The sequence below is a fragment of the Thunnus albacares genome, chromosome 1, assembly GCF_914725855.1.
Source record: "Thunnus albacares chromosome 1, fThuAlb1.1, whole genome shotgun sequence".
In the NCBI taxonomy this organism is placed as follows: domain Eukaryota; kingdom Metazoa; phylum Chordata; class Actinopteri; order Scombriformes; family Scombridae; genus Thunnus; species Thunnus albacares.
The window spans coordinates 10,078,308-10,092,014 of NC_058106.1; the positions used below are offsets into that span (position 1 = coordinate 10,078,308).

General features: G+C 42.4%; 1 protein-coding gene across 1 annotated transcript in view; it reads left to right on the top strand.

Moving 5' to 3' along the window:
- Positions 1–11,306, top strand: part of LOC122997304 (tyrosine-protein kinase CSK) — a 47,387-nt gene extending 36,081 nt beyond the window's left edge. Inside the window, exons 5-13 of the mRNA XM_044373404.1 lie at positions 768–987; positions 4,925–5,018; positions 6,169–6,234; positions 6,353–6,452; positions 6,598–6,688; positions 7,010–7,083; positions 7,839–8,034; positions 9,403–9,489; positions 9,824–11,306. Coding sequence (XP_044229339.1) covers positions 768–987; positions 4,925–5,018; positions 6,169–6,234; positions 6,353–6,452; positions 6,598–6,688; positions 7,010–7,083; positions 7,839–8,034; positions 9,403–9,489; positions 9,824–10,006 — 1,111 coding nt within the window. The 3' untranslated portion in view covers positions 10,007–11,306. The remainder of the gene's footprint in view (positions 1–767; positions 988–4,924; positions 5,019–6,168; positions 6,235–6,352; positions 6,453–6,597; positions 6,689–7,009; positions 7,084–7,838; positions 8,035–9,402; positions 9,490–9,823) is intronic.
- Positions 11,307–13,707: the final 2,401 nt, after the last annotated feature.

A 13,707-nucleotide genomic window follows, 5' to 3' on the forward strand; every position in this document is an offset into this window, starting at 1 on the left:
GTTATACAGCCAGCTTCTAAATCAGGAAGCAAGAGCTTTATTTATTCCCTGAGCACGTTAAAACCAGTAGAACTCTCAACAGCTTTTTAGCTAAGTAGAAGCCTGTTGATTTTTTTTTTCTTCTTCTTGTTTTACTCCAGTGTGTGTTGAGCAGACAGTCCATCCTCGGGTGACTTGGCTCTGTCCCACTAACCACCTCATCTGAGCAGTTTTTGCATTTTCCTGTTATTGCCGTGCCTGTGTGTCAGTTTCCGACTCTGCCCCAGGCTTCTTGTGTGTGCTTGCATGTGTGTGTTTGCGAGGACCATGTTTCCTGTTGTTTGGGTTCAGGTACTTTCTCACTGACTCCTTGAGGCTAGACGGACACGCCCCTGCACCGCTCAGGCTGAACAAACTGGAAGTGCTGCTCCCGGCTTCCCATTACCGCCCCACTCATGTTTTTCAGTTCTCATTTCAGAGGAGGGCTGCAGGCCGTGTTTTGTGGAAGTGCATCCTTCTTTCTGATTAATGTTGCAAATGAGCAAAATGAGTATAGTGAAAATAAAAAGCTGTGTGATCTGTTGAGGGATTTAGGCCTATCTGATACTGTTAGCAATGACAAAGAGATGAGGATGTGAACTGGCAAGATCTGGCACGATTTGTATTATTGTTATAGTATTATTATTTCTCCCACGTCTTGTCTTTTTCTCACACTTTCTCTATTTTTTTATTCCTCCCTTTTGCTTCCATTTCCCCCTCTCGTCCTTCTTTCCCTTCCCTCCCTCCAGCTGGTTTCATGGGAAGATAACTCGGGAGCAGGCCGAGCGGCTCCTCTACCCTCCGGAGACGGGTTTGTTCCTGGTGAGGGAGAGCACCAACTACCCCGGCGACTACACTTTGTGCGTCAGCTGCGACGGCAAGGTGGAGCACTACCGCATCATCTACCACAACGGCAAGCTCACCATCGACGAGGAGGAGTACTTTGAGAACCTCATGCAGCTGGTGGAGGTGAGGAACCATGTAGAACATAGCTGTCATTTTGGCTCCTGCATTTTTTTTTTTTTACACAATACCCTTGATACCCATAATACCCTTGGCTTTCAGTCTGGCAGCTGAAAAGGATAATTGGTCACTCATTATCTGTGCCAATTGGTCGGCATCTCTTAAAACTTAATAACAGTGAGAACTGTAAGGCACAAAGTGTTGAGCTGCACCACAGAGAGAGCCTGTAAAGAGAGTTGTTTGTAAGAAAATGAAACCTTTGATTCTGTCCATAGATGTCACTCATGTTGTTCCAGTAGGTACAGTACTTCCTCCCTCCTGTCAGTCAGTGATGCAGGGCAGTGATTTCATGTGGCTGCCAATATGGTTTCCACACAGTTTATTTCACATTGAAGTTTCTTCAGGAAGGGTATATTGAGGGTTTAGTTCTTGTCTTCAATCTACACTTACAAACAGTCGACTTCATTACTTGTAGATTTCTGTCCTAAAAAGTTAATTGTCATGTTTATGTTGTCAAAATTCCCTCTTGTATCACTACTGTTTTAATTTCTTACATCCAAATATTGTAGCTGTCTGTCCATCAGACAGCAGAATAATGCCATTAGAGTCTGTTTTGTTTTATTCTTTAGTGATTAAATAGTTACTTATCATTGAGACTAACATGGCATTTCAGATTATTTAACTGTATGCCTGTAAACTTAAGTAATCATTATGATTTTTTTGAGAAAAAATATATGTAGGTCTAAGTGAAGTTAAGAATAAAAGTTTAAATCATATTCCCATATTCCTGTATTTAAGAAATTAGGAATATAAAATGGAATTTATCTTATAAGCCTCATGCCACTATTAACAATTAGTAAAAAATGAGTATTGTGATTCATCATGCAGAAGTATGATTACATAACTCCATAAACACAAAGACCCCCTCCCCACACACACACACACACACACACACACACACACACACACACACACACACACACATTCAGTGTCTCTGTGGAGTTTCCCTAAAAATCTCCTTCAAGTACACTTTCTTCAAAAAGCTGTCTGATCCTCTCACTCCCTGACTGTTATCAGAAAGCTGGTTCAGAGGAAGGACAGTGTGTGGGGAGGGGAAGACAGGAGACATGATGGCAGAGAGAGAGAGAGAAAGGGAGAGAGAGAGAGAGAGGCCTTTCATCCTCTTAGATAAAGAGAAGCGCTGGATTGGCGGCTATCACACTTTTAATTGGACCTCATCTCTTTGCCTCGCGGGGCGTTGGAAGTGGACGACAGGAATGTGCCAGCTGGCACCGAGACCATCTAGATTCCCTGTGCATTCATGTTATCAGCCACCCACAATCTCTATCTCTCTATCCTTCTCTCTCTCTCTCTCTCTCTCTCTCTCTCTCTCTCTCTCTCACTCTCTCTCTCTCTCTCTCTCTCTCGTTCACACCCTCCAGGCTTGGTGGTTCTGCCTCCACTTCCTCTCTCCACCTCCCTCCCTCCCTCCCTCCCTCCCTCTCTTTTCTCTCTTGTTGTGCTCCCTCGTGTATACCTGGCATATTGCTTTCACTCCTCCTCTCTTTGTTATCCATCTCAACCTCTTCCTTCCACCCTCTGCTGTCTCCCATTCTCCGCTTCCCCTCCCTGCCTTTCTGTCTTTCAATTTCTCTGCATCTTTATCCTCTCCCCTGTCTGCATTCCCCTGTGTCTTCTCTCTCTCTTTCTCTCTCACTAATAGCCTATGAGAGGATTCCTCACATTCTTGTGTGTTTTTCACTGTTCCCTTGCTCCCATTAGCCTGTCACAGCAGGCTTCACATAGGCTGTATATATATATCAGCACACATAAACAAACACATCATATACCTGTATACACTATATGTATAAATACATACAGACTCGAGCCTGTTCAGACGCACTGTGGTGCAAATGCCACTCCTTTCTTTCAATCACTACATCCACCGTGATGTTATACATGTCAGTCACATGTTTGCAGTGATACAGGTCAACAAAGATAGCTGCTTATAGTATTTACAAGGGTGTAACAGCACAATGAAAGTATTGTCAGCCCATTTTTACCCAGTGATTAGACCCTTCAACATTAATTATATATGGCAAGATCGTGATTCATGCACTACCATTGTGTACTTAAAATACACTTTGCTGCATTCAGTCCATTGTAATGTGTTACACAATTCATCGTTAGCAGAGCAGGACCAATTTTGCAGCATTCAGATTTTTCTATATCTTACAAGATTCTCGAGAGCTTTTATTGTCACGTGCACAGCAAAATAGGTACGCAGCCAAATTTGGCTTCTTCAAGCTTAAGTTCCAATTACAATATATTTATAATTTTAAATAAGGAGAGAGAGAAGAGAAAGATAAGACAGATGAATTAGAATATATACAAATATACATTATATTGCAAGAGATGATATAGAAAACACTGCAGGTTTAACAGCAAACGATACAACCACATCACTGATTGATGCCGAAGCAAATGTGTGTTTGTATACATGTGTTTACTATGTGGTGTGGTTGTGATTGTGCTACTGTGTGGCTTCATTTGTCAGTGCTGAATGAAAAAGGCGCTGGCCCTTCCTTCACCGTGCTGCCCCCTGGTGGTTCTCACAGTAACATACAGCCTGTGGTCAATTCGTCATGCTGCAGTTTCATAACATTGGTTTTGTCGGTAGATGAGCTTCCTCTTTCGCTGTTTTATTAATCTAGTGGTTAAACAGATGTTTGATGTCTTATGTGACCGTAAGTGTCTGTCAGGAAATCACCGAACCTGTTTGTCTCACATGTTTCTATTTCTGTCTATCAAACTAACCAGCGAAAAAGACTCTTTTCCATCCTCACTTTAGAATATCACCAAACATGGTTATTGCTGATGTCTAACCTGATTTCATGATGATGAGCATTTATTGACGAGTTCGGGGTGTGCGTTTCTCGGGGTGTGGGGTCTAATAATGCATTGACCTCTCTCACACCCACACACTCCTCCTCTGCCGCTGGTTCCCACAATATATTATTCCCATCTTCCACTTCTCCCAGCAGGGAAGCTACTTCACAGCTGTTAGCAGATGCCCTACACATACTGTCAGTCTCTCCGGCTCCCTAATCCCATATGCATGATCTTGTCACCGCTGCTGCTGTGCGATTTCTTTGCAGAAGCGTTGGCTTACTTGTGTTTGTTCTACTCATGGTTGTGGTAAAGTAGAAGTTGTTTTTCTCACCATCCATATCAGATCAGATCATTGTCAGACTCTGCATATAATCTTGAAAGAAGATCTTTCTCTCAAGTTTTGACCTTGAAGAAACTCTGTGCAATTTGAATGATCTCAATGCTGTCTCTTTAGATATATAGATACATATATCGGAAACAGTTGGGCTTGTGCACTGATGCTGTGGACATGTTTGGTTTTTTTTTTAAATCATAAGAATGCTGTATCATTTTAACAATTTACAAAAAAGCTAAACTTGATTTTAACTTATATTTCCCCTTTGGCATGGAGCTGATGGCTCAAATAAGTTGATGTAATGTATGCCAGTAAGATGTTTGGTGGAAACAAACACTGCTTAATGTGCCTTCATGTTGTATCAGGTTCTTCTCTAGAGTGTTGCTGCAAACATCATCCACACTTTTGTAGGGCTGTAACTAATGATTATTTTCATTATCAAGTAATCTGCCAATTATTTTCCCTGTTGATAATATTGTCTGTAAAAATGTCTGAAAATAGAGAAAAATATCCATTATAAATTCTTGTAGCACAAGTTGACGTCTTCAGATGTCTCGTTTTGTTCAATCAACAGTCCACAATCCAAAGATATTTAGTCGACTCCTAACTCGTTACAAAACATGAGGACCAGGATAATCATCATTTTTCCAACTTTAAAACAAAACTGACTTTTCTCCTCATGTATTGAAACGTGTGTGTTTAATTCTCTGCCCCCAGCATTACACCAAAGATGCCGATGGCCTTTGCACCAGGCTGATTAAACCCAAGTTGATGGAGGGAACAGTGGCAGCACAAGACGAGTTCTCCAGGAGTAAGGACACCGAGCTCATTACACTGCTCTACAGGGACACTGGCACCACTGCACACAGGGACATTATTGAGCATTTGTGTGTGTCCTGTCACGCTAAGCTCACAAACATAAAGTCTACAACACACACAAACACACACATTAATCAGACAAAGCCTGCATCTCCTGCAACGCTCTGCCATCATCCCGGTCCTAATAGCATTAATCAACAGAGGGTAATTAATCTTTCTGTGTCTGGGGACGACTGCCGGGCTTCACCGGCTCGTAAGGTCAATCTGAATCTTCCTCCACTTTTGTCTCTCTTCATTCCTCTCCTTGTACCCATCTGACACGGCTAATTCTTCCGCCTGAAAAATGAGAAAAGATAAAATTTAGAATAAATCAACACTTTTCCTCCAAAATGAAAGATTGATCATTCTCCGTGACAAGATGATCACTGCTATGAATGTCAAACTCTAATGAATATTTTAATACATTTGCTGAATAGTTCAGTAGTTCTTTGATGTTTTCTGCCTTTTACTTACTACTTACACATTTATTGTCATAATAACACTAAATGTCAGTTATTTATTGCCATTTCTAATGCATGTTTTCCCCTGTGTGTTGTACAGTATTATTACGGTTTGATTCCACCGGGTGCGTCTGCGTCGCGTTCCGGCTCAGACACGGCACTTTTCAGAAACGGCTGTCCACTCCACTCCGCTAAACATATGCACCTAGTCTGTTTTTGACGGAAGCTGCGTCAAGCTGCACACATCAACATTACGTTATAACCAGTGGCACTAGGCCAGAAGTCAGCTGGTCAGAGGATATATGTCACCAGGGATGACGAGAGGTTCATCTTAGAAGTGGAAAATCACAAGATTTTATATGACAGCATTGGTGCCATGGCTGCTCCAGTCCCTGGCTTCCTCTCCAGTTAGAGAGGTGGCTCTCTGCTCTCTGGCGCTACTAGAGCAAAACACTCCACTTCTGAAATGCTCCCGGTGGGGTATGACGCCATGCGGAGGACGGAACAAAACCACGTCGCAGCCGGAGCACGACGCAGAAGTGCCTGATGGAATCAAAGCGTTAGACTCATATAATGATAGTCAGATGATTTTATACTTTTGGCTGTGAAGACCGCTAAGTATCATCTGTCCTCTCCTGACAGGCGGCTGGGCCTTGAACAGAAAGGAGCTGAAACTCCTGCAGACCATTGGCAAGGGGGAGTTTGGAGGTGAGGAACTGATTAATGATCTCTGCATCATTAAATTTCATTCATCAGAGAATCTCAGTTGACCAGAGTTTGTCTTGGATATCGCACTAAAACTTCACGCTGTCCGTGTCCTTATCAGATGTGATGGTAGGAGACTACAGAGGGACCAAGGTGGCAGTCAAGTGTATCAAAAATGACGCCACAGCGCAGGCTTTCATCGCCGAGGCCTCCGTCATGACGTAAGACACAACAACAAATGTTATTTCATTGAGGACACAAGGGAGAAGTTGTCTTTTATACCTCAATATGTCATCACACCTTGAGATGTTCTAATTAACCTTGATGTTCTCCCGTATGACACACTGGATTTGTCTCTTTGTGCAGGCAACTGAGGCACAACAACCTGGTACAGTTGTTAGGGGTAATTGTGGAGGAGAGGGGCAGTCTCTACATTGTCACAGAGTACATGGCTAAGGTGAGTCATACTGTTGAGTTTCCCTCGTTTCCTCTAATGGAAAACTCCTAAGACAAACAAATGTCATAGAAAAGACATAATATTTCCAATGACAAAGCCGTTTGCCGCCCTTTCCTGTTTGCAGCTGCCTCACCGTTTGAAACTGAACATGCTGTAAAAAGTTTTACATATGTGTAACAAAAGGTGGTCCCATGCGGTTCACCAACTCTCAGGGTCAAGGATTTGTTCTTTGCTGGAGCCTTCGCTGGAGGGTGCTGTAAGGTGCTTTTGAAGTAAAAGTTTGCTCCAAATATCGTGTTAATAACCTCAACTATCTCACAGGGCAGCTTAGTGGACTACCTGCGCTCTCGAGGACGGACCGTGCTCGGTGGGGACTGCTTACTCAAGTTCTCACTGTGAGTCCTCTTCATGTCTGTTCAAGTACTAATTAGATTTGTAGAAATGACAGATGTTTAATCAGCACAACTCGTGGGTCTAGAGCTAAAAGCCGCTCTCTAGCTGTCAGGATCTGAATTGTATTTCAAAAGAACAGTCACGGCACTTGAATAGGAACATAAAAGAACCGTTTGTTTATACAAGCAACATCACGGGGTTGTTTTCCTTGATAAAAGGCTGCTTTATCTGCAAGTCAAGTGCCTCTAAATTTTTCATTTACTTTTAATTTAACAGTCATTTGCCTGATGCTGTAATCCAACACAAATAAATAATTAATACAGTTATTAAATAAGTATAAACACTCGGATCAGTGGTCATAAACACATGCTTCACAAGTATATTCTGATAAATTCTTAGCGTGACCCTGCAACAAACTTGTCAGAGAAGTGTGAGAGAATAGATTTCAGCTGCATAAACATAAAACAAATAAATACTAAACTTGAAAATACTTGTTTGTCTTGCAAGATTTTAAAGCAGTGTCTGGGTTAGTTTTTCCCTCACCATCTTTTTACTTTAATTATAGCTGCACTGTAGCCGTCGCTTGATGCATTCTGGCAAGAGTGGATGATGAACGTTGTGACCACGGCCACAGATATGTCCACACAGATTAGGGCGTAGCTGCACACCTGTAGGCTGTTATCAGATTCTGACAGTTCAATTATCTCAGTCATCCAGTCGTCACTCATCATGTCTGCTGTCTCACTGTGTCACTCAGTGATGTGTGCGAAGCCATGGAGTACCTGGAGGCCAACAACTTCGTCCACAGAGACCTGGCAGCTCGTAACGTGCTGGTGTCCGACGATAACATCGCCAAGGTCAGCGACTTCGGTCTCACCAAGGAGGCCTCCTCCATACAGGACACTGCCAAGCTGCCTGTCAAATGGACCTCTCCCGAAGCACTAAGAGAGAAGGTGAGAGGAGGAGAGATGGACAGGTAGCAAACCTGGGTTGATGTGTTGTTGCTTTCTTGTCATTTGTTGTCACTTAAACTTGAGTAACGGTAAGGTGTGGTTTAAAGTATGTAGTAGGGATGATTTTTCATTAAAAGCTTACGGCAGTGTTCTTAAAAAGTTTGACACTGCTGTGACATCCCAGTAGCAAAGAAAAAGCAAAGTGTGTGTCATATAGAAAAGTTTCAACAACTTTTAGCTAATAGCTTTTTGGGCCTGTTTTCTTAAAGCAACAGTTTGACATTTTGGGAAATGTGATTATTCTCTCTCTTGCAGAGAAGATCAATTCCACTCTGAACTCTGTGTGTTAACCATGGAGCGAGAGCTGCGATTTGAATGGCTTAGCTTAGCATAAGGTTTTGAAAAGGGGAGTAAACGGCTAGCTTAATAATGATGACATGACTCCAGGAAGTCACTGTGATCAGACATGGTCAAGACATGTAAACTCATGTTTGTTTAAGGATTAAACAAACGAAATACATCATTTTATTTTTGAACATTAGAGAGAGTCATGCTTGCCGTTTCCCTCCTGTTTCCAGTCTTTATGCTAAGCTAAGCTAAGCTAAGCTAACCGACTGCTTGCTGCAGCTTCATATTTAGCGCACAGATGAGAATAGTATCACTTTTCTCATCAAACTCTTAGTAAGAAAGCCAATCAGCATAGTTCCCAAACTTTTGCTTCAACCATCTCATGTGAAGTGACTGGAATCCATCTGTAGCCTCTGCTGAAATTCAGTTTTAACTGGCTTTACACACCACATCTCAGGCAACAACATTATTACTGACAAAATTTCGGTTATTGTGTCAAACAGTATTCACATGTTTGGTTACTTGAGCCTCTAATCTTGCACTAGACAAACAACCAAGACCCAATTTTTATTCAAGTTGGGATAAACCCCTTTAGATGTACCATGTCGCTTTCGAGGGGGTTCCCACATATATCACAATGACTATATAACAACAGAGAATGGCTGACAAAATAAATACAATCATAATTATCAATACTGCAACGTACAGACAGGTAACAGACAAAAAAAAGACAAATCACATACATTAATTAATGAAAACATAGAAAACATTGCAACCACAAGGTGGCTAAATGACCAATAATAGATATACAGTAGAGTGTGAGTAGACAATACAATCAGGTATAAACTTCAGGTATAAATGGTGACAGCTTCATTGAACAAGAGCAGTCCATCACGTAGTAAGAAGACAGGGCTTGTTGTGGATGGATAAAGGCTGCCCAAAAAAACTGATCTGCTCTCTGAATGCTTTTTGTTGAATTAGTTTAAATTTAGGATCACCTTCTTCTTTTTTGTCCAACAGAGGTTTTCCACTAAGTCGGACGTCTGGAGTTATGGCATCCTACTTTGGGAGATCTACTCCTTTGGCCGCGTGCCTTACCCTAGAATTGTAAGTACCTGAGCACCACAGGTTTCTGTGGCTCACTAAAGGTCCAGGGAGCACCAGCAGATGGCAGGCTTCATTGCTGGGACAAGGATCAATTTACTTATTTATTTCTTGTACAAGATCAGTGAAATGTCTCGCACCTTCAGTGTTGACTTCAAGATAATGAGATTTATGCCATGAGACCGCTGAGACATTATGTACTGTGAATTGTAAAGTTAATTACTTCTGCATGCTTGTTACATTTTCCTCTACATATTTATACATTTGTTGTATTTGAAGAATAGAAAACGCTCACATCTTGATGCTGATGCTTTGTGTCTCTCCTCCTCCTCCCCAGCCATTGAAAGAGGTGGTGCCCCGGGTAGAGAAGGGGTACAAGATGGACGCCCCAGACGGCTGCCCGCCCGTGGTGTACGACCTGATGAAGCAGTGCTGGACCCTGGACCCTGTGGTGCGGCCCTCCTTCCGCATGCTGAGGGAGAAGCTGCAGCATATCAGAGCCAAGGAGCTCTACCTGTGAAGAGGATGTGCAAAAGGGGGGGGGAGAGGGGGGTGTACGGGGAAGAGGAGGAAGTGAGACGCAGCCCAGCACAGCTGTAAAGTGGGAGGAGGAGAAGGAGGAGGAGGAGAAGAGGGACCACAGCACCTTCCTCCTGCCTGCAGCCTGTTGACCTGTGGGACTGCCATTTTGTGCCCCCCCCCCCTCCCCCCCTCCCCGGACCTCAGACGCCCGCCAGCCTTCCTCTGGTTCCATACAAGGACTGTTTTCCTGTTTGTGTTGTATAGCTTTTGCCAGACAGTTTCCTCTTCTCTCGATGGGCCACTGCTCTTTCCTCCTTCTACACCTGCCGCTGCTCACCCGCTCTCTCTGTCTTTTCTTTCTCCTGGTCCAAGATCCTTTCTTTCTTTTTTATTTTCCTCCCCTCCTCCTCCTCCTCCTCCTCCTCTCCTGAACACGGCATTAACTAGAGGGGAGGCTGGCCTTTTCCTCCACGTTTGTCAGGTGCTCTTTCTTCCTCCCCCGCCCCTCATCATTCCTGGATCTCTGTATCACCTTGTGGCTCTGCATGCCTTTCAGCCCAGCTCTCTGTCATTCCATCCTTCCCTCTATCCCTCCTTTCCTTCTCTCCCTCCCCTCAACGTGGTGTCAGGTGTGGGGCCTTCGCTCTGTGCCAAAGTGCCTCCAGTCTACAGAGCTCCAGACTTCCCTCCAGCACTTCTTTCAAATGGACTGTTGTGGTTTGATTTTTTTTTTTAATTACTTTTTTTAAAGAAATGTTTTTTATTGCTTTCTTTTTTTTCAGGGAATTTATCAAACCGTTTTGTTTTTTTTGTTGTTTTTTTTTTTTAGTGCTGTCTCCCCCACCTCCCCATCAGACTGGGTTTTTCTTTCACGAATCCATAAAGAGAGCGCGAACAGGAAGAGGGAGGATTTGGGGGCCAGTATCATGTTCGTCCTCCTAACAAGACAGCTCGGAGGAGCGGTGGGGGGGCAGGACAATAACACAAGGGGGAGAGGCAGTTCACAAACATGGTTGATTCATCATACGTGGGCTTGTTTTTATATCAAAATATATTTAAAGGATTAAAAAAAAAAAAAAGAACAAGGAAAAACTGACTGGGGCAGAGAATTAAAAAAAAAAAGGACGACTTTCAGAAGCCAGGAGTCTCTGGCGTTAGGAATGTTCACTGTCTCTGTGAACGCTGGGGTCGGGGTGGTGCATGCTGTGTGTGAGAGGCCTTGGGTTCAACTGTCAGTGCTTTCAATGTTCATTGTTTTATTATGCTATCATGATTATGAATAAATCATTCCATCTGAATAGTGTGGACACACCTGCATCATTATATCTGTATGTGTGTGTGTGTGAAAGAGAGAAGAGAGTGAGTGTGTGTGTTAGTGTTAGTCATAAAAGCACCTCCCCCTGCATGAATGCATGCATCTATCTATGCGTGTGAGAGGGAGTCTGACACACACTGGTTAACATAAAGGTCTTCTGACATCATGCGTGCATGTGGACGAGAGACGGATTTATTTATGGCTGAAGCAGCTAGTGAATTAATCAGTTAGTCGATCGACAAAAAATGAATGATGAATAATAATGATTTAATAACTTTTTCATTTTCAAGTCATTTTTCAAGCAAATATTCCAAACATGTTGCTTGGTCCAGCTTCTCAAATGTGTGAGGATTTGCAGCTTTTGTTTTGGATACTTGGTTTCTTGGATTCGAGCTTTAGACTGTTAGTGTGACAGAAATTGCAATATGAAGATTTCGCTGTGGGAAAATATAATATAAAATATAAACACTATTTTCTAACATTTCCTTGACTAAATTCATTGAAAAAATCATTAAAATAATAAATAATTAGATACATTATTTATTGATAATAAAAACAATTGTTAGTTGCAGCCCTAGACAGTTTTAACATTTTATACCTTTTCATAATGGAATTACAAATTTTCAGTTAATTTAACAGCTCGTTTTCATTCCCCAGCTGGTTTATATTCAGGTTACTGAGCTCTCTACTCCAGCAGGTAAAGGTTAAAGGATTATTTCAGATGTTTTTTGAAGTCTGTCTTGATAAAATACTCATATTGTATAAGTTGAGTTATAGGTCAGTGTAGTAATTCCTCCTCTCCATACTTTCTGCCAGCTTCATAGAGTGAAGGGACAGAGTTCACAGTCTTTGTTCTGTGCAAAGATGTGTTTTAAAGTTCAACCAAAGCTAATAAAAGACTTCAGCAGAGTTATTCAGTCTTTTCTTTTTGTCCAAAATTTGCCTTACTATCCCTCCACTGCAGCTCTGCAAAAAAACACTGTCCATTGAAACAGATGGAATTCGTACTACTTACTTTGGATAATACCATTTTCATTTGGCTAGCTCAGACTGCAGGAGTCCCATATTGGCTTCATCTTTATTTGTACTGAATAAGGACTGGATTTGTTCCCCATGTCTTTCAGTGGAGTCATGCAAGGAAGGTAGTCTGTCCCTTCACGGCCAAATAATCACTACAGGGACCTACAACTCAATGTACATATGGGCATGTGAGTATTGTATTAAGAAAGACTTGAACAGTCTGAACCTATTTGTTTGAGGACACCTGGTAATAGGTGAGAAAGAGGGTGAGGGTTTGTTATCTATTCTCTGACTAGATTTTCCCGGTAACTCAAACTACAACATAGTATGTAGTCTTATTCTGTGATAGAACCTTTTACTTTTCACTTTTTTTTCTATTAGCTTACTAATCATGTCACTAAGTACAGTCTGTTTAATCTTTATGGATAAGCACTTCTTGTCAAGTGCCTGTGGGTGTCAGCCTCCAAGAGTGCAAGATTTGTTTAAGAACATCTCACAGGATAGAAAATGAGTTTACTAAATTTGGTTTCATTCATATTTTCTCTGCAAATTTTTGCTGTCCTATCTTTAAAATGCTAATACGTGTTTAGCCTCTCTGGCCCCTTGAATCACATCAAACAGAAAACCTGAAAAGAGAAATGTGCTCTTTAATTCAACTTTTCACAAGTTCACAGGCAGCCTGCGACGAGGATCACAAGACAAAATGGCTGTGAACTGATACTTTAAAGAAGTGTGTCTGTCTCTTCACAGATGTAACAGCTATAAATAATCCTCCTGTGATCACCTATTGATAGCACAAGTGCTATGAACAGGTGCTGAAGCGCCAGCGGAGCCTTAAAGGTGTGAAGAGGTGTTTGTGTTAGGTCAGCCGAGCAGTTCCAAGCGGTTAACAGAGAGCTGCCTTCATTGTGCTTTTTGGAAAGCAGTCTGCTCTCCAACAGTGCAGTGACTTACAAGCTGGGATGAGACCCAACAATCCACTGGTCTCGCTGTGTTCGTCTAACCATGTGTCTCATTGAAATATCATCTTTCCTGACTTTGACCAATCCTCCCTGCATCTCCTGCTGCTGCAGCAGCAAACACTTGTTTTGGGGCACGATTTCATGTGATTCCTATGAATGTTAATGGCAGTAACAGGGCGGTAACAATGGGCTGGTTACGTAAGCGAGCCAGTTTGTGCTCATGGCCAAGACTGTGCTGCTGTCAGGACCTATCACGCCAGCTCCTATTTACCATCCTGCCACAGCCGCACGAGACCAGGCCTACTGCAGAGGTTTGTATGCCTTCTCAGTTTGTCTACTTGGCTCATGCAGTGGCAAAAAGTACAGCTCGTTAGCCGATGGTGGGAACATTTTTGGATGTCG